The sequence below is a fragment of the Kogia breviceps genome, chromosome 1, assembly GCF_026419965.1.
Source record: "Kogia breviceps isolate mKogBre1 chromosome 1, mKogBre1 haplotype 1, whole genome shotgun sequence".
NCBI lineage: Eukaryota > Metazoa > Chordata > Mammalia > Artiodactyla > Physeteridae > Kogia > Kogia breviceps.
This window is the reverse complement of record NC_081310.1, coordinates 196,168,556-196,189,487: the sequence shown is the minus strand read 5'-3', so window position 1 is coordinate 196,189,487 and position 20,932 is coordinate 196,168,556. Positions and strand designations below refer to the sequence as shown.

The window sequence follows — 20,932 nt, the reverse complement described above, 5'->3', positions numbered from 1 at the left end:
CAGGGCCTGTTTCTGTGGGTAATCGCTTCTGCCTTGAGTGGAAAATCCCAACTCTACCTGCGCCTACCCCAGGACAAGTTATGAAGGGAAGAGGTATGGCACATGTCAGTCCTTGTACCCACTTCTTGCCAACCTCTGAAAATATTTACATTTCTTCCTCACGTACTGGGGTTCCAGTGAAAGAAACACTTAAAAACACTGTACTATTAAATATGCAAACTTCATATTAATAAGCGAAGTTCATCCTTCAAATAAAAAGCTTTCTATTAGAAACTTCAGTAGGGTCTAGGCTAGCCTAACTCACCTATTATGGCTGCATGTCAAAAGATAATGAGGAAAACAGTTTTTATGTGAAGGGAGACATCGGGAATTCCCTGGCAGTCTAGCGGTGAGGCTTCCACGCTTTTACTGCTGTTGGCCCGGGTTCGATCCCTGGTCGGGGAACTAAGATCCCACAAGCTGCATGGCGCGGCCAAAAAAAAAATAAAAGGAAATATGACATGAGTTACAATTGTGTTTCTAGGACCAAACGGAAGACGGGAAGAGGGAAGCCATACTGGGAAATTCTATTACTGATCATGAAAATCAGCCCAGATACTTTTCTCTATGTTTGAAATACTCTGTAACCCTCTGAAAAGCAAAATCTAGCCCTATTTAATCGTGAAACAATTTACAGAATGAAAACCACATTATTTTAAGAATGAATGTGACATACAGGATTAAGGATCTGCAAGTCTTCATAGCTGTAAACAGAAGGGCTTCCTGAACTTTACTCTGCGTTCCAGTCACCCGGGGAGCTTATTAAAATGCAGATTCTGTTTCAATAGGATGGACAGGAGGCTGAGAGGCTGCAATTTTAACAAGCTCCAGGTGATGACGGTGATGCCGGTCTGAGGACCACACTGAGAGCGGTGGGGACACACAGCATTTGAAGCTGAGGTCTCTGGCTTAAAGTCAAGTATGTTGTGTGGCTATAACACATCTGTGTCCTCGAGAGTATCAACCGATTCAGGAAGTCCACATTTTGTTATGTAACATTAATTAGAGTAGGCATTAATGAGGCTAGAAAGTTTGTTTATCTAAGGTTATAACCTGAAGTTAAATAAAGCTTCATGCTAAACGCTAGTATTAAATGCTAGAGTCATTTTTAACCTCTTAATATTAACAGAATCCCAATTACTCGTTCTCTTTTTTTAAAGTATTTTTAAAATTTTATTTATTTTTATTTTTGACTGGCAAACACGGCAGGCCTGCAAATGGCTCGTCTTCGCTGCTGCAATGCCAGCTCCCCGCGGGGCACGGGTGGCACCTTGCTTCTCCTTATAGACATCCCACCATTACAGCGCTCAGTGGTATACAAAATTTTCTAAAATTGAACCATATGGCATGTTTAGCTGGCTCTGAAAATGGGAATATTTATTTTATTATTCATTGGATCTTTGTTGTCGCGCGCGGGCTTTCTCTAGTTGTGGCGAGCGGGGGGCTACTCTTCGTTGCGGTGCGCGGGCTTCTCGTCATGGCGGCTTCTCCTGCTGCCGAGCATGGGCTCTACGCGCGCGGGCTTCAGTGGATGTGGCTCGTGGGCTCTAGAGCGCAGGCTCAGTAGTTGTGGCGCATGGGCTTAGTTGCTCCGCGGCATGTGGGATCTTCCCGGCCCAGGGCTCGAACCCGTGTCCCCTGCATCGGCAGGCAATCGGATTCTTAACCACTGTGCCACCCGGGAAGTCCCTGATTACTTGGTCTTAAAGCCCTTTCTCCATAGTAGTTATTCTTTGATGGGGGAACATGCTCTCTGCAAAAGATATTTTGCCTGAAGAAACGAACAACTAACATTCAGTAGTTATGCATATACTTAATAGAATTCGTTCCCAGAAATGTGGCTGGAAAGGTGGTTGACTTTCAGGTTACTCCTCAAAATTTTAAATCTCCAATACTTTTCATCCTATCACCCAAGGTTAAAAAAGCTCAAAACATCAAAAACAGCTGCCCCTTGGTCCCATTCAAAAAAACAAAAACAAACCAACAAACAAGTAGTGACACGTTTTCAGTAGAGAAAGTCAAGATAAAAGACTTCCATTTCCACAAATCACTTACGATCCCCCCCCACTTTCTGTCCTACCACTAGACTGAACTATTAAGAACCTCCTCTCTGGTCTCTGTCTCGTTGGTGCTGCTCAAGAATGCTCGCCTCACATGCTCTCATCTCCCTTCTCAAAAGGCTTCAGTGGGTCCCCGAACGCACTCTTTGGAGAGAGTGCAAGGCCCGTGTCCCCCGCCCGCACCCCTCTACCCCAAGCCATAAGCGTGGCCCACACCCCACTGCGTCAGCTCGTGCGGCCCTCGCTCTGACCCCACTCGTGGACCTGCCACGCACATTCTGCAATTTCCTGTCTCCACGCTTTCGCTCGCGATATTTCCAACAGCTGGAAAGTCGCTTGTCTTCCACCCTCCCAACCCATGGCCTGTATCTATCCTTGCTTCCTTCGAAGCTCAGTTCAAACACCACATCCTCCAGTCAGCCTGCCAGAAACGCCCAGGCTCTGTGCTCACTTGGTGGGACCCGGACCTCTACTAGGGCCCTAAGCACAACCTGCCAAACATGGCAGGCCTGCAAATGGCTCGTCTTCCCTGCTGCAATGCCAGCTCCCTGCGGGGCACGGGTGGCACCTTGCTTCTCTTGATAGACATCCCACCATTACAGCACTCAGTGGTATACAAAATTTTCTAAAATTGAACCATATGGCATGTTTAACTGGCTCTGAAAATGGGAAGTGGGTGAAAATGGATTTCTGGCATACTAAATATTAACGCACCAATAACTGGGTTTACAAATAACACGAGCTTCATCTCTACTGGGCTGGGTATTCAAAAATAAAACTAAGAGATGAGAAAGATAGTCAAGAGCGTGTGCCTGTCCCCCTGCTCTTTCCAGGGGCTAATAGTCCTCTAGGGGCACCTCTTCTCCCTATCAAGTCGGGGTGGATCAAACTGTCTTCTCACTAACGTTAGCTGCTGCCGAGACAGGTCACTAAGTGCGTGCTCCCTGTCTATGATGCAATGCTGGCTGAGTCTGTCCAAGCGCCAGCAGACAGAGCTTTACACAAAGGCCAGCCGGGATTCAAGGGACAGCCACCCCAGTGTCAGACATGGAAAAGTCTTTGGTTCAACCAACAAAGAGGTGTTCTCAGCATGAAAGAAGACACTATAAGTCACTGTCACCTGAGTAATCATCTCATGTTTTTGAAGAAAACTACAATGTGTAAAAATCAAACGAAAAATTATTTTTGGAACACCTATGATTTTGTGTTATTTGTAACATGGATTCCCCTCCTGGTAATTAAGATTCAGCACTCTTAGGTCTCCTGTTTTTACAGGCATTACCGTAGCATCAAAGATCATGTGATTCACCAAACCGAAGATTATGCAGCAGTGCTTAAAGCAGAACCCAAGAAGCCTCGTTCCCCATCATTTTCTCAGAAGCTCAGCTATGGGGCACTCACTGTGATTTATACAAATGTACTAATACCCAAGATTCGGATGCAGTTTAGGCCAGAGTGCCTTGAGAGAGAAGAAGCATACAGCCAAGGGGAACCTGAGATGCTTAGCAAAAATTCTTTACCGTATTTTACTACTAATTATACATCTTATAAGCATATTGCGGGAGGCAAATAGTTCTAGAGGAAGGGAGAACGGGGAGAAAGATAATCAACGACAGGATATTTGTACGACTGTGATACTAAACTATCTGACTTGCACTTATTCTCTTGGGTAACATGAGGTTAACATGTAATACCCGCTCAACTAAACCTCGATAAACAGTTGGTTTTCCACAATCACAGCCACTATTCCCACTTCAGTGGGCAGCACTGTTCAGAGAAAAGCCAGATTTAGCTCCTGAGTAATAAACACCAGAAACCAAAAGAGCTGGGAGAGCTCTCCGTGTCCGTGCCTACCAGGAAGCTCTGAATGTACATCGGCACCGAGTGGCCTGGTAAGCGTGGAGGTCTCCTCAACAAAGCTTCCAGACAGAGGAAGTCCATCTTTTAGACTAGGCAGTGCCCTCCACCCCCTCTGTTTTTCAATTAAATGGGTTTTCTGCAAGACAGATTAATGAAAAACAGGTAATTTCTTTTTTTATAGGTTCAATACGTTTACAAGCAGAATATAATTCTGTACTTTTCACAGCATTTAGCTACTTTACATAGTATTCAAGGTAGATAAGAAGAACAATCATTTTCAAGTGTTTTTATGCACTCTTTACACAGATGCTATCTCATTTAAACTCTCAAAACAATTCTGGGGCGGGGGAGGGAGACCCAAGCGGGAGGGGATATGTGTATATATGTAGCTGATTTACTCTGTTCTACAAGAGAAAATAACACAACATTGTAAGGAATTATACTCCAATAAAAAAAAATAAAATTTAATTTAAAAATTTAAAAAACCTCTAAGGGGTAGAAGGAGCAACCCATTGTACAGACTCAGACATTAAAGGCCAGGAGGCTGAATAACCCGCTTAAGGCCCTACGGCAGGTAAGTGGCAGAGGAGGGAAGAACCATCACTTTGGTCTCAGGCACAGCGACAGCCAAAGAGGTACGAACATTTTATAAAGATTCTAACACCTATAAAATTCTCATGCAAGGACACACCATTTTAGAGAAAATAACTTCCTAGACCTTGTCTGGATTTGACCTGAACTTCCCAATGAACGGCTCAAAGAAGACTGCCCAGTTAAAAGAGATCACCAAGTACTACAGTTACTGGTAAGGCCAAGAATAGAACACAGGTCTGCTGACCCCGCACCCATGCCCAATCAGCCATGTTCTTTTGGCTGCTGACACCCTTCTGAAGTTTCAAGTTGGTTGAGAATAGCAAAGAAATGAGTTAATAATTCCAGTAAATAGAAGACAATATGGGAAGTATCTAGGTTAGTGGGATTTGCTATGTATGCGTGTGTGTGTGTATATTATATATGTATGTGTGTATATATATATATATACACACACACACACACACACACGCACACACACACATACACACACACACACGTATTTTTAAAAGGAATGACCATATGAAGATTTCTACCTAGGAAGTTCTGAACCAAGAACACTGGTACCTACAAATTTTCTCATTTTCTACAGCAAAGATGAAAAATAACCTTTGCCCTCCCCTCTGTATGCCTTGTGAATGATTAGCCCGGCCATGTTGATAACTCAGGGAGATTTGAGGGCCACCCCCAGCTGACCAGAATACTTAAGATTTATCCTACTACCAACCTCCTCCAATTCCATGCAAAAGACAGCAGGACACTAGGAATAGTTAGCCAATGTTCAGCCCTAATAAATTCTCCAGTGCTGCAAACAACTCTCCCATCAGCTCCAATGACTGTGCCCTGAGGAGGAGGCTGGAAACTGGAAGACTGCTGGATGCCAGAGGAGGTGGCGGGCCGTAGCCGCATGGCTGGAAACAGGGACTGCAGAGAAGTGATGGGGAAGCGTCTCAGGAAAGAGGCGCCTGGAAAAGACCAGAGAACCTGCTCAAAAGGTTGCTGTACTGAGAACTTCTGTGTGGCAAAAAAAGAGGCTACTACTGAGTCAGACATCCTCAATAAGAATAAGTGACAACCAAAAGCAAGAGGAAAAACAGATTAGAAGACCATTCCCTAGGTTAAAGGTTATTCAGATCCCTTTTCACAGGGGAGATAAAATGCAAAGTGTTTGGCATTTCCAAATGTTAGACACCAGATTTTGGATTCAATGCTTAAGCTTGCTATTAAGTTTACTTTTTTAAAAGAGAAAGATAAAATAATTGTAGAGGGTTATCTTGTATCAAATTCTTCATGGTTTGCAACTTTTAGCAGAGCACAGGGAGAGAGAAAATTGAGTTGAGAGGTTATAATCTGGCCCCTCACATCAGCTCAAATCTACTCAATGATCTCTCTCCTTTTCACTCCAATTGGGCCAAACCAAAATTCCTATACTTTACAGGGTAAAGCCTTTTTAGTTTTCATGTCAAATAACCGAAATCCTCAGAAAACGTAAAAAGTACTTCTTTCATTGCTCCACATTAAATACCTCTTACCACTCTGTTCTGGAAAGAGCAGAGTGGTAAGATTATCAATCTATATAGACTGATAATATATTTTAGTTTAATGTCCATAAACAAGCTTTTTTTTTCAACGATCCTCAAAATGACGCATCTCAGCATATTTAGATGTACAATAAATACTGAAAATTTAATCTAATTATGACTGATTAATGCAAACCACCAATTTCTAAGGGGCTATACTTGAAATCTCAGAACGCTTCTCCCCTATTATGAGGTCTGTTTTTAAGGTGCTGTACAGAAAACATATCCGGGAACAGTTGGTTTAAAAAAACAAACAAACAAACCTGAATAAAAGAAGCAAAATTGAATAAGAGGAAATCAAGAAACAATACCCAATTTGAAAACCAAAACCCAAGCCAACCCACCCGCTTTTGTCATGGGTATGTATTCTTCACGGATAGTCTCCCCCATCCACTCCCAAAAGCTGGGGTCGGGGAAGCAGCATTCAATGTCTAAATATTCGCCTCCCATCCCCAAGTCCTGAAGTGCACTTCTGTAGTACTTGGGACATTAAGCACTGGGAAGTGGCTGGCCTACTCCCCCCACCCCACCCCCCCACCCCCGTCTCCCCCATTCCTTGGCCTAGCCGCAAGGAGGACTCTCCCCCCCGCCCCCCCTCCAATACCACCTGTAGGAAACCACAGGCACATTCAGGTAAGACTGAATGAATCTCCTGCTAGCATTCTCTTTACATAACTTCACTCCCAGGCCTTCTTAGCAAACCCGCCTACCCCAAGTTTAGCAAGAGCTATCATCAGACCTGATTCTCAGCTTTGTGAAATAGGAAAGGAATTTTTAAAAGCCTCATTTCAAGCAACTTACAGGGATCCTTGTGTATCTGTCCAATAAAAAGTGCAAACTTTTAGAGCTGGAAAATTAGGTACAACTACTCTTCAAAACATAGCAACGTTAAAAAAAATAAAAGTCCCCAGAGAATTTAAAGTATATTGAGCTACAAACCTCTTAGCTCTATTGTCTGCTGATGACTTTTGTCAATAACCAAATCCAAACTAGCGATAAATGATATTTTCTATTTCAGCCACTGTATTTAAAATGAGATGTTACCTCCCCAACACCCCAGACTCCCCGTCCCCCCCAAAGCTCTGTTGCCAAAGACTCTTCTGTTCTGAAATCCACTTTCTTGGGGATAAGCATAATCAGTCACTTTACCATCTAGAATCCTGAGCTAGAACTAAAAGTGAAGGAAGTACAACGAATAGAATCCTAGAGGCCAGCACAACACAGGGTTAAAGGAAACCATTTCACAAGATCAAGTGCGGAGAAGCAGCAGGAGCGAAGAGGAAAAAATCAAGTTACATAAAGTCCAATTGTACTCACTGTTTCCTTATTGGGAAGCAGCTCCTTTCGAATTCTGAAGAAGTTCTTGCCGTACTGCCTGAGCCCCTTAACGAAGCGTTTCTGTGATAAAAAAGAAACAACAAATGGGATGTAAAAGCCAAAAACAACACAGGATGTCAGCAAAGATCTCTGCAATCAGCAGAATAACAACCCCCAAGAAGTCCGAGCTAGGGAACGTCGACACGGCTGGGGGACGGTTTCAGCAGCACAGCCGGGACCCCCGCCCAGACAGCCTCCGTCAGATCCCCCGTCCCGCACCCGGACAGGCTGAGGAGGACGTCCCGTGTCTGAGGCAAGCGGCCGTCTGTGCCTTCGCTGCCTCCGGTCTCTGCATCGGTCCACGGAGGTATAAACAACACATACGCTCCGTGTGCTTCCATCAATAAAACAGCACAACTGAGGTCCCCTACCTGAGAACGAAGCTTCCCAAAGTACCGAGCAGAAGGGGGGAACGGGACCAAAGCTGGAGACTTTTCTCCAGAAGGGCACCCTGGAGGCTTCAAAGGCCTTTCGTTAGTCCGGGGAATTCACCAGGACGGCAGCAGCACCGCGGCAGCCCACCGGGCCCGAACCCCGGCCGGCCGCAAGAGCCGCGCCGGGGCACCAGGCACCCAAGCACCAGCACCCCTCCTCCTTCCCGGCCCCTCCCCGCCCCCCCGTTCCCTCGGCAGCCCGGGGACTTTCACTTTGTCCCACTCCTCCCGGGCAGCCCCTCCCCGCCGCAGCGGGGCCACTGCCGGCCCCCCGGCCCCCACCTCGGCCCGCGGAGCCGGGTCCCGCGCGGCCGACCGCCGGCAGCCACAGGTACGCGGGCCCGCCGCGGGCCGCACTCGGGGTCCGGGTGGCGGGAGGCCGCGCCTGTCACTCGGCTCGCGCTCGGCCTCGGGCTCCACAAAGCGCAGGGCGGAGGCGGCCGGGCGGCTCGGCGTGTGACCGCGGCGGGGCCGCGCGGCGCGGGGCTGGGGCGGCCGCCGCCGCCGCCGCCGCCGCCGGGAGAGGAGGCCGGAGCGGCGCGCCGAGCCCAGCGCGGCCGCGGGCGGCTGCAAAAGGCGGCCTGGATCGCCGCGCCGCCCGCCGGCCCGGCTCCGGCCCCCGCCCCGAGGCTCCGCGCGGGACCCCAGCGCCGGTACCTCGGCTTCCTCCTTCCGAACAGCGGGAGTCGACCCGGGCGGCGGAGCACGGAAACTTCCTCCCCGCCGCGGCGGGCGCGAGCAGAGGGCGCCCGCGGGGCCGTCTCCGGGCTGGGGCCCTCCCCGGACCGCTCGGTCTCCGGGCCTCCCCCCGGGCGGGCAGAGTCAGCAGCGCACGCCCGCCGCCCCCGGGCTGCAAAGCGGGGGGGAGGGGGGGGGGCTGGCCCCGACGACCCCCGAGGTCCCTCCGGCCCGGGATTGTGGGCGGCCGCTCCCGCCCGGCCCAGGCCTCAGCCGGCACCTCGCAGGGCGCCGTTTCACAACTAAATCACCGCGGAAGCTTCCCAGCCAATAAATCACCTGCCCACCGGGAGGGGAGTCCCTCCCACTCCCCGCCGTGGAGACCAGCCGGGCGAATTCAGTGAAGAGCCAGACTTGGCCTGGAAGACCGATCTGCAACCTCCTACTCCATTCCTGGAGGCTCTGCATTTTCAGATTTCACCCCTTTCTAAGATATGACTCATCACTGTCAGTTTTCAACATAATTCGTATAGTTCAAAGGGAAAAATCTGGCAAGGCACAAGAAAGAAGCTCTGCTCTAGTCTGGAGCAGAGGGACCCTCGTTACCTGAAAAAAGTATCATTTATATTATATGCTCAGCACGCATCCCGAGCTGCGTGCAGAGCACCCCCACATCTCCACCGGAATGTGGAGAGGAACGAAGGAGACTGCCCTGCCCTCAAGGAGCAGGCCTGGCAAACAGGGTAAACAGATCAATCTCCGGGCCCCAACTGAAAAGCAGCAGAGGAACAAAGGGCGGGAGGTGGGGTCAGGAGGAGGAAGCAACTTACTCTGCTGCCCTCTTAGGGGAGAGACGAGGAGGAAGGAACGTGAGCCTGCCAGGTGGGCTCCAGCAGGGAGGGCTCCAGGCACAGGGGTCAGCCAGGAAGGGCACACAGATCATCCTGGGAACTGCGAGGAGGGCAGGGCGTGTGGACTGGAGCCCCAGCAGGCAAGACTGAAGAGGGGAAGACGGTCAGGTTGCAGGGAGCCCTCCAGGCCAGGCTGAAGAGTTCCGCTCCTAGCTGTAGGCCAGCGGAGAAGTGTAAGCAAGAGCGTTCCGTGAAAAGACGGCACAGAGACTGCTCTGGTGGCAGTGTGGCCCTCAGCGTGCATGAGGGCCAGACCGGCTGCAACGCGGGTAAAGAGGCTGGAGAGGGAGCCCGGGTGTGAGATGAGGATGACGGGAGCTCAACCTCAGCCTCCAGAATTAATGCTTCTTGATCTACTCTTTAAGAAGTGAAGTATTTAGTGAGCACCGAACACTGGGAGGAATTTTTAAGATAACAACAACAAAAAAAAGGTAGCCACGGACCTTTATTAGAACAGATTCATTTTTAGCAGGTAAGATAAATGTGTGTGAAGTGATTACAGAAGAGTCTGAGACTTAGGTCGGCCAAGCATGAAGTAGTGAAGGGCAGCTCACCAGTGCTGCAAGGGAGCCGAGAAAAGGGAGGGGCTGTTGTTCAGAATGCGCCTTCACGGAGGCAGGTCGCGAAGAGGAGACAGCACTTCCAGGCGTGCTGTGGTGGGAAGGCCCTCCAGGAAAGACAGAGGCAGAGAACAGGAAGCGGTAATCAGACAGGGAGAGTCTACACAAAGCTGAGGTGGGCTCCGGCGTGTGTCAGATGGTGGAATGGCAGGGCCATGCTTGTGTAAGGACACGCAACAGGTTCACTGGGAGAGGCCGGCCCAGTGAAGGTGCATCTGAGAAAGGCTGGATCTGGAAGAGCAGGGCAATGCGGGAGAGTTCCACAAACGTGAGTTCAGACCCTGATTCTTCCACTTGTTATATAATCCTCTGAACAGCATCCATTCAACAGTTATCAAGTACCTACTATATGTCAGGAGCCTCAAAGTCCTCACAACCTAGGAGGAAGTACTGCTATTATGTCCATTTTACCGACAAGGAAGCTGAGGCACCGTGGGTTAAGTAACCAGACCAAGGTCACCCAACTCCTCAGCTCAAAGCCGGGCTCCAAAATCCATACCCTGCAGCACTACTGCCACAGTCTCGGTGAAGTGGGCTAAGAGTCTACAGAGGTAAGCGATTTCAGACATGGTCCCATGATCTGCGACTCTGCCCTTTCCATCTGCCCCACCAAATCAAATCAACTCTTCTGTACTCTTCCTAAGAAAGGTCTTTCAGTGCCTTCCTTTCCCGCTCATTCCAGCAGCGGTCCCAGGCCAAACCCGTACCCTTCTTTCCTACTAGCTGGCCTACTAACCCATCTCTCCCATCCAGCCATTTACAAGCCTCTGCTGAGGGACTTTTCAAAACCACGGATTTCATCATGAGTGCTACACCATCTTGCCCCCAGGCCCTACCCAAGAATAGCTCTTTGACCTCTTCAGGGTGGTGTTTAACCCTTAGCCCTTCATTCAATTGAGGTGCACCAGGATCCTGTCCTGGCCTAACTTTCCAAACAGATGTCCAGCAAGGCCAACTGGCCCATGCTACCACCTCTGTCTGAACTTCCGACTCTGGAGTACCTTTAATACTTCTCTCCAGCCTACCTCCAGTGCACCTCAAACTCGAGCTCAAATCCCTCCCACTCCGAAGTGAGACTTCCCTGACCGTCCCCATCCCCATTCACTTCGCATTTATGTATTTGTAAAAGGCCTCATGTACTCATAGCGTCTATGAGCTCTGAAAAGACAGCAATTGTATCTTTTACCGCCTTGCCTCCCTATAGCATTAGGCAGCTGGAGCTCACAAGTCTGTGATACGCAGATGAAACAAACCATGACATGACGAGAGCCTGGGCTAGGGTGGTCACAGTGGAAAGAGACTGTTAAATGCCAAAGGGTCCATTTTGAACTTTGATAACAAAGTTGATCTTATTGGCTCCATGACACGAAACTCTGCTGATTTTTCTCACATCACCTGGTGGCTTAATTCTCTCCTCAACCTCTGAGTCTCCCCAAGGCTTCGCTCTAGGTCTTCGGCTCTCCAAACTCTCTCCCAATATGATTTCCACTGCTCCCGTGGCTCTAAATACCATCCAAGGTTCTCACTACTATTTCTAAGGCTAAATCTATGGTCCAAGCCCACTGGGAACACTTGTCTCATAGACATTTCAAACTAACGACTTCCAGAAATATGGATTTGACATCTGATGGTGAACACGGACCACTGCTGTCAGTGTATATCACTGACTATGCTATCAAGTGCAAAGCACCACGGGCCCCACTTTTTTAAAAAAAAGGAAGTAAAAGCTTCATGTGGCCTGTACTGTTACTTCTCCATGGAAAGCCACAAGGCCTCAAAACTGGCAAAACATCTGCTTCTCAGAGACCAGCCTTTACCTTGTGGTTTACCAGAAATGTAGAGTAGCCTTTAAAATCTAAACAAAGCCAACCCACTCAGAGCGGTCAGTGATTAGACTAGGTCAGCATGCTAACTGGTTACTGAGGCTGTAGTCTCCGTTCCCTCCATTCATTCATCTCTCTGCAAATGAAGACCCTGAAGTTTTTTTAGGACTTTAATTTCATAATTAACACTACCGACTCACAAACAGACAGGTACTGGAAGCTTCTAAATGAAAGTTCACAGACGCGGTCTGTTTCTTAATAGCATTCTAGCAGTTGAGCTGAAATTCAGCATTTCCAGTGCTGAGATTCAAGGCCTCATGAATTACGTCTCTGTCCATGAGCCGTTCCGTCCCTGACGGCGTACGGACGTTAGACTGCCAAGATGCCACGCGTGCGGGATAAAGCAGACTGCTCCTTCCGAGGCGGGGGCTGCGGCTGGGCCACCGCTCCGAGCGCCAGGCAGCCCTGCTTCTTATGCCTCGCAGGCTTGCAGTCCGGCCACTCGCGGATCCACGAGCGGAGGTTCTCCGGGTGCTGGCGCTGGTTTCTCTGGTGCTCTTTGTGTTCAATCAACCTGTGTGTTTCTTGGGAGCACAAGACAAGTCCTCCTCTATTTCTCAATCCTCATCGCCAGATGAGACCCAAATATACATACAGATTTATTAATGGCAAGGAGACTGTGCTTTGCTTTGTTTTACAACTTAGCTTGTGACTGCGCTCCAATTTTGATTTTATCTATTGAAATATATTTTGACACACAACATTGTGTTACAAGGTACACAACATGTTAATCTGATACGTTTACACACGGTAATATGATTGCCATTGTAGTGATAATCGTGTTATGTAATTACTCCCCAGTTTTTAGGCACACTGCTATAGTTTGCTGTTATTGAGCTGAAACTTCATATCACCATCAGAAGTTACCTACCTATAAGTTCCTGGTAGAGAACATTTAATTCTTGGCTTTTAAAAAAGTGAGTTACCTGAACACAGTGCTTGCTGTTAAATTTGGGTCTGAGTAGACTCTGGAATAGAATCTATTTCTGATTTTCGGTAGAATGGAAAGAACAGGAGATTTCAAACTCAGAAGTCCTAGGATCTGGTCTGCTCCTCGGTTCCACAGAGTAATTCTGACACAGCTGTTGAGACACAGCCGCTTTTGAAATGGGAGATACGTGATAGGATAAACATAATAGGGTCAAAATGCCATCACGTTCTCTCTCTTGCGCTAAAGTCACAAGCTCAAAAGTTCCGCTCATTATTGCTGAGCCTGCCCCAGCTCAGAGCCCCCCAAGCCCTGTGCCCATGGGCCACGACGGCCTCACCGGCGGCCCAGACACTGACTGTCTCCCACCGGGGCTGGGGGGAAGGGGTGGACCAGGGTTGGCCCGGGATGCGTCAGGATGAGAGGAAGGTAGGGAGACACCACCTCTTCAACAATAAAAGCAGCCAGCACTGAGCAGCGCTCCAATGGCGGGCACTCTCTTAAGGGCTCTACGCGAACTGAGAGGCAGGGGCTACCAATATCTCCATTTTACAGATGGGAAAACCAACCACGTGTCACCAGGTCCTTGAACCAGGGTGGGAGGGTCAAGACTGACCAACGTAAACCGTCGGGGAAGTTCAGGGATGGGCGAAGACTAAGAACGGGGTTGAGGAGAACGTGCGGATCAGGGCTATGATGGGCACCTGCCGCCTGTGTCTGCATTGCAAGATTTTAAGTGTGTCCCAACGGTCTACGAATGGACAAATAAAGAAGAATATTCTCGAAACTTAATTTATTCTTGTCTCGGTTTGTTCATCTATTAAACTGGCCATAAAATACCTGCCCTACCTAGCTCAAAAAAGAATACTCTTAATTATCAACTTGGACTGCACACACAGGAGTACTGGGTAGATGAGGCCAAAGAATAAGGTGCGCTTATCTCCCTCATGTGCACGTGCAACTCCCAGCAGGGCTCAGCTCAAGTGCTGGATCTGACCTGTGTCTACAGCGGAGGCTAGGAGCCAGGGGAGAGGGGCAACGCTGCAAAAGTGGCTAAAAGTTAACTCTGCATTAACCCCTGGCTGAGAGCTTTCAAAATTAACTCCCTCTGGTGAATTTTAACTAGTGTGTCACAGCCAGAAACTCACCAGGACTTCGGAAAGCGACTCCCCCCCAGCCCTCTTACGTCACTGTGTGGAAAGCGCTGGAGGTGGCAAAACGAGCCCCACTGTGAAAATGGCTCCTTTTTGCTCTACCCTGTTTCCCCCCCGCAAATTTTATGTTAATGACCTGCTGCTTCTCAGGGGACTGAAGAGCAGGCAGATATGCAAGTACGCACACCCCAGCTGCCCCCAGTGGAGAGACAAAAGTGTAAGCCCACAAGCCGGGCAGAGAGTAAGAGGAGTCGTCCACTGGTCTTCTGAGGGTGTAGCGAAGCAGCAGTAGCAGCAAACTGGAGGCGTTTCCTAAACGTGGGCCTGTCGTAATGGGGGGTAATGAGGGGCAGGGAGAAAAAGGAGAAGATTGATGCCAAGCAGAAGAAATAAAAGCCTCTCCAGACATCTGTATTCCAGGACGCCTACCTGTTCATTCAACAGTGGCTCTCCCTGAGCCGCCACCAGATGAGAACCTGTTGCGTTTCATCCATGTAACCCTGTTTGTTACACATTCCCATCATGCGCCACATCTAAACAACACACTTCCGGCTGCAGGTACACTATTGATACTGGTTTTTTTTTTGTGTGTGTGGTACACGGGCCTCTCACTGTTGTGGCCTCTCCCATTGCGGAGCGCAGGCTCCAGACGCACAGGCTCAGCGGCCATGGCTCACGGGCCCAGCCGCTCCGCGGCATGTGGGATCCTCCCGGACCGGGGCACGAACCCACGCCCCCTGCATCGGCAGGCGGACTCCCAACCACTGCGCCACCAGGGAAGCCCTATTGATACTGTTTTGAAAAGCATCATTTGGGTTTTGATTTAAAATATTTACCACATCAACGAAAGGGTGACCCAAGTAAAGCATGCCGTTTTCAAGAAACAGCAGCAGAAGCAGTGTGTCTGAGAGGAGACAGGCCAGCAAGCCGCAGTGGGCATCCCCGAGATTTCTGGTATGTTGCTCCTAATTTCTTGTCGACTCTACTTTGTAAGTACACGTTGAATTTACTAGCAGTATTCCAGAATAACTAGTTAAGTTCCATTCAACTAGTTATAGTTTAAAGATAGCAAATAGGATCACAATTTAAAATAATAACCACAGGGCTTCCCCGGTGGCGCAGTGGTTGAGGGTCCGCCTGCCGATGCAGGGGACACGGGTTCGAGCCCTGGTTTGGGAAGATCCCACATGCCGCGGAGCAACTAGGCCCGTGCGCCACAACTACTGAGCCTGCACGTCTGGAGCCCGTGCTCCGCAACAGCAGAGGCCGCGATAGTGAGAGGCCCGCGCACCGCGATGAAGAGTGGCCCCCGCTCGCCGCAACTAGAGAAAGCCCTCGCACAGAAACGAAGACTCAACACAGCCAAAAATAAATAAATAAATAAATTTTAAAAATAAAATAATAACCCCATTTTTACTGATGGTTCTCAAGTCTCTCTGAGCCCCGACATTTTCCCTAGCTCAGACTTGTCCTATGCCTTCTATCCAGAGTAACATCTTCCATTGTCTCAGCACCTCACAGTCTCAACATGGATACTGGTGGGTCCGAGACCACATCCTCCTCAAGGCTCCTCAATAAACTCTCCAACATAGGTGTCACTGGGTCCATGCTACAGGTGGAGAATCTGGAAGTTTAGGTGAATTAAATATCCTGCCCCAATCCATAGCTAATCAGGAAGGGAGGAGAAGTAGAGAGATGAGATTTCAAAATAGGATTAATTGCTTGGAATCTAGGTGCAGAAAACTTTCTCTTGTATCTATACGTATCAGAGGAATGAAAGGGTATTATCTGTCTTAAAAAAAAACAAAACAGAAAACCCCTAAAGGAAATTTTAGGTATAAACATATACACACTTGCTCTTTGAAGCACAAGTGCCAGAGATTGTATGCTGTATGTCCATGTTGAAATTTTTCCCACAGAAACGCTTGGCTTGGAGTGCATGGCTCTGACACTAAATAACGACACCCTTGTATACAGGTCACTAGGCCTCCTCCGGGCTTCCGTGTGTGTGTGTGTGTGTGTGTGTGTGTGTGTGTGTGTGTGTGTGTGTGTGTGTGTGTGTAAGAGGAGTGGCGAGCTTTCTCTCATCTATCCGTAAAGCCTCAACAGTGGATGCCTCCTCCGGGCTTCCGTGTGTGTGTGTGTGTGTGTGTGTGTGTGTGTGTGTGTGTGTGTGTGTGTGTAAGAGGAGTGGCGAGCTTTCTCTCATCTATCCGTAAAGCCTCAACAGTGGATGCCTCCTCCGGGCTTCCGTGTGTGTGTGTGTGTGTGTGTGTGTGTGTGTGTGTGTGTGTGTGTGTGTGTGTGTGTGTGTGTGTGTGTGAGAGGAGTGGCGAGCTTTCTCTCATCTATCCGTAAAGCCTCAACAGTGGATGCCTAGTTCTCCATCACTGGGAGCTGCAGTCAGGCAGGTGGCCTCTCTCCTGCACAGAGACAGGAGGATGGCTAAACTCTTTCCAAAAAGAGACCCTGTTAATGTGTGATATGTTTTATCAACGGTCTTACCGGGAAATGCAAAAGATCGGTCTAAGATACCTTTAACATTAAATAAATCCTAGATTTTGCAAAAAAGACCCGTTTCCCCCCCTCATCCCAAAAGATTTGATGGTCCTCAAAACAGAAGCCCCAATACAAGCCTGTCCATTTCTAAGAGAAGTCCTCTCTAGGGTCAAATACAGCAGATTTCAAATATTCAGCTGTCATGGAGGAATAATACCAAAGAGTTCTTTTTCCTGGTTCCTTTACTTTCCAATCTTCCAAAGGCCAAAGAGTACGAGAATGAGAGTTGGGGGAGGTGGGTCTAATATGATCCTGCCCTGATTCTTCTACCTTCCTCAATTCATGAGCATTGTGACAACAGACAGCTCCTAGTCTCATCACTGTCTTATCCCCCCTGCCTCTGCCCGCCCCTCCCCCCGCAAAGATTAGCTACAGAAACACAAAGGGTGACTCAAGCGCCAGGTCCTAAGGTGTTTGAGGCCAGCGAGAAGAGTCCAGCAGTCGTCCTACCTGCAGCCGGCTCTGCTGACGTGCTCCAGAAACATCTACAAAAGCCAGGCAGTCGCCAGCTCAACACTCACTCCCTGCCATGTCTGTAAATAACAGCAGAATCCGGGAATATTAGAGTCGGAAGGAAGCTTAAGAACATCTAAGCTGGTCAAAGCTCTCACTTTACAGGCAAGGATCATACATTATTTAAAACAAAACAAACTGAAACACACATACCCACAAAAGCTTTGTATGTGTGACAGACTCTTATTTCCGTTCCATCCTACATGCTACTCCTACAGTGTGATGAATACACTCCACTGAGATGTGGGTCTCTGTCCCCTGCCCTGGAGCCTGGGTGGATCTTTGTAACTATCCTGACCAACAGGGCACAAGTGGCACTGGTAGCTTGAGGCTGGGGCATGCATAAAAGGTAACACAGCTTCTGCTTGGCTCTCCCTCTCCGGACATGTGTCTTTGGAGCCCTGAGCCACCACATAAAGAAGTATGGTTATCCAGAAGTCACCATGCTGGGGAGACCACGTGGAGGGGGGGGGAGAGAGAGAGAGAGCGAGAGAGAGCGAGCGAGAGAGAGAGCGAGAGAGAGCGAGAGAGAGCGAGCGAGAGAGAGAGAGCGAGAGAGAGAGCGAGAGAGAGAGCGAGAGAGAGAGAGAGAGAGAGAGAGGGAGAGAGAGAGAGAGAGCGAGAGAGAGAGGGAGAGAGAGAGGGAGAGAGAGAGAGAGAGCGAGAGAGAGAGAGAGAGGGAGAGGGAGAGAGAGAGAGAGAGAGATGACTCAGAAACTCCAGCGGTGCAGCCCCCCGCCATTTGAGTTTTCCTAGCCTGGACTCGCAAGTGAAGGAGCCTTCAAGATGACTCCGACCCCATCTACCATCTGACTGCAGCCTCATGAAAGCACCCCAAGTCAGAATGCACAGCTGAGCCATTTCCTAAATTCCTGTCCTGCAGAAACAGGATAATAAATGATCATTCTTGTTTTAAGTTGAGGTGATCTTTATTGTTGGGAATAATTTGTTATGCGGCAATAGGAAACCAATACAAGATTCATTACAAAAACCACTAAAGCCTTTAACCTCCATGTTAGTCAACTATTAATTAAATCAAGCAGTAAACCATCTTCCAATTAGACTTCCTCAGACAATCCGCAGGCCCTATCATTCTCTACAACCTTCCTCTGCTCTATATGTTAACACTGAGCTCCTGTTGCCCTGACGTGACATGACATGCTACGTATGATACTGAGTACATGAGGGAACCCCCAGCACCTAGAACAGCCCTTGACACACAGAGCAGGTGACCGCTATCACTGGCTGAATGAAAAAATAATGTATCTGGGAGGTGAACTGGCTTGGCCTTCTTACAATGCTGTTTATTTCCGAGCCGTTGGCCCTGCAGCTTGACTCAAGGTCTCCTGACCTATGCTCAGTGCTAAGTTTCTGACTCTCTAATTACCACCTACAGAATGATTCAACACCACCTTTCCTGTCCGTTCAAACATACAAGTCTCACTAGAGACACCACGCTAGTCCACTCCCTGATGCCGGCTCACCACCCAGAGTGAAGCCCACAATTTCCTTTTTCAACACACCTGTGCGCGAAACCCTTCCCAGGTGGTCGCAAATATAAAAAAAAAGTCACTCCATTTTTCAAAGACCACATGCCCAACAGGAAAATGACCTGATGTTGGATGGTTTACACAGCAACTCTGCCCACTAGCAAAGGCCACTGAGCCATCCTATACATCTCTGTCTGTGTGACCCTCTGAGTCTGGATGATTATGCTGAGTAGCTGAAGTCCTTTCATTGCTGCAGGCCTAACACAGCATTGCCACGGGGTGACTATCAGAGCAGCACGCTTCAATGCACTTTCAAGTCAAATGAGAACTGGCTAGTTAAGCAGCGGCATTAACAGATGTAGAAATACCGCCAGCTAAATACCTCTTGCCAATTATGGCTGCCCAGCTACACCCAAATTAAAAATAACCCAACACTAATAATGAACCCAAACGGACATGAGAGGCGCCTTCTCTCCCTGCGACAGCACCGCAGTCCCCACGTAAGTGTTCTTGGTCAAGTGGCTCATAATTAAGTCACTAAAAAGTTCACCTTCTTTAACACAGTAAGACACCTTGGCACAGAAGGGAAAGGGAATAAACTGAAAAAGAAATGTGGCTTTTTTGTCTGTAAGTTACAAGAGAGCAGAGAAGTAGAACTCTTTAGTGGGGGGCCTTTTGCAAAAACTATAATGAAAGATGTTTAGATCGACGGCTGCCCAGTAAAAACTGAATGTGCGCCACAAAGGCGGTGGGCCAAGTACGCAGCTTTCATTTTCTAGTAGCCGTATTTTAAAAAGAGGTAAAACGAACATTAATAATACATCAATATATCCAAAATATTATCATTTCAGTGTGTAATCAATATAAAAATGATTAATGAAATGTTTTACATTCCCTTTTTCCTACTCAGTCTGTGAAATTCAGTGTCTGTTCTACACTAACAGCACATCTCACCTCGGGCCATAACACATTTCAGGTACTCAATGGCCACATGTGGCCAGTGGTCACCACAGCGGACAGCACAGGTTTAGGACGATCCCTGCTCCTTTTTGATAAAACACTAGAACATCTAAAGCACTAGACGTTTTCTAGTTGGGAAGTAAAATAAATACATTGCTAGACTATTGGACAATGATATCATACAGTCCTAAAGGAAATAAAATCATATAGACCTGTTATTTCAAATTAAGTGAAACGTGTCTTCCAGAAGAACTCAGTCTAGAAGTTGTTATGATCCGCCCCTGCCCCACTTCCTAAACAGGGGAAACTGAGGCCCTGTCCAGCCCCAGGGCCATAGAAGCAGCTCCTGGACTGTTTCACTTTCATGACAACATGACGAGGGCTAGGGCTCCTTATTTAACTTTGGTCACTTTAAATGCTCTCCAAAATGAGAGGAAAATCAACTACCCCTTTAGGAAATGCAGGGGGCTGGAGGGGGAAGAGGAGTGTATTTCAACTACAAAAGGCAAAACTGGGTCACAAGGCAGATAGATCCTGGTCTAACTGGCGGTCACTATTTTCCTTCTACGACAGGCACCCTTCTGGTCGCATTCTACCTCCACGCAGGATGTCTATCACAAGACAGTCTGTCAAGGGAGGGTCCCACATCAGGGGCTGGTAATGGGCCCCACCTCGAGGCTGCTCTGCTGGCTTTTGTTTGGAACAACAGTGCTCCCAGGATACCTCACTCTTGCTGAAATACTGGTATTAAGGGACCGTGAACACAGCTGTGTGTAAATTACACACACAAACTGATTCGATCTGTATATTTATATGGAATACAAACATACTAATAGTGCATTTACATACACAGTTGGATACACTGGGCTGTAAGCAGAGTGGAGTTTGAGTTCCAAAGTGTTTCCTTAAAATCTTACAAAAAGAAATGCTTAGGGACTGCTTAACCTGCTGAGTCAGGCTGAGGCTCTTCTGCGCCCTCCCCCCATGCAGACTGCCCTCACCACACCACACCGCCTCCCCCTGCCCCAGCCCCCAAACAGTCCTCATTTGCAATACTGGAGAAAGTATTTCAGACTCTAGGAAGGAGAACCCTCAAAAAGAGCTTTAAAACTCACTTCTATCGCAAAAATCAATCGATGAGATAATTTTCACAGTTAAGAATTACAATTATAAATGAGGGGGCGTGGGCAAAGAACGCAGAAACATAGGGACTCCACTGGCGGCGCAGTGGGTAAGACTCCGCACTCCCACTGCAGTGCGGATGGACCCGGGGTGGGCCCAGGGTTCCATCCCTG

The 20,932-nt window shown here is 48.4% G+C and overlaps 1 protein-coding gene and 1 long non-coding RNA gene across 9 annotated transcripts in view; both read right to left on the bottom strand.

Moving 5' to 3' along the window:
* Positions 1 to 20,932, bottom strand: part of RERE (arginine-glutamic acid dipeptide repeats) — a 418,432-nt gene that overhangs the window by 53,965 nt on the left and 343,535 nt on the right. For all 8 annotated transcript variants that reach the window (XM_067018162.1, XM_067018153.1, XM_067018161.1 and 5 more), the window contains one exon: positions 7,448 to 7,528. In XM_067018162.1, coding sequence (XP_066874263.1) covers positions 7,448 to 7,528 — 81 coding nt within the window. The remainder of the gene's footprint in view (positions 1 to 7,447; positions 7,529 to 20,932) is intronic.
* LOC136792963 (uncharacterized) lies at positions 1,599 to 5,676 on the bottom strand. Its single transcript, XR_010837613.1, has 3 exons — positions 5,278 to 5,676; positions 3,954 to 4,095; positions 1,599 to 1,677 (listed from the first exon to the last, which is right to left on the bottom strand). It is a non-coding gene; the product is annotated as an uncharacterized lncRNA (long non-coding RNA).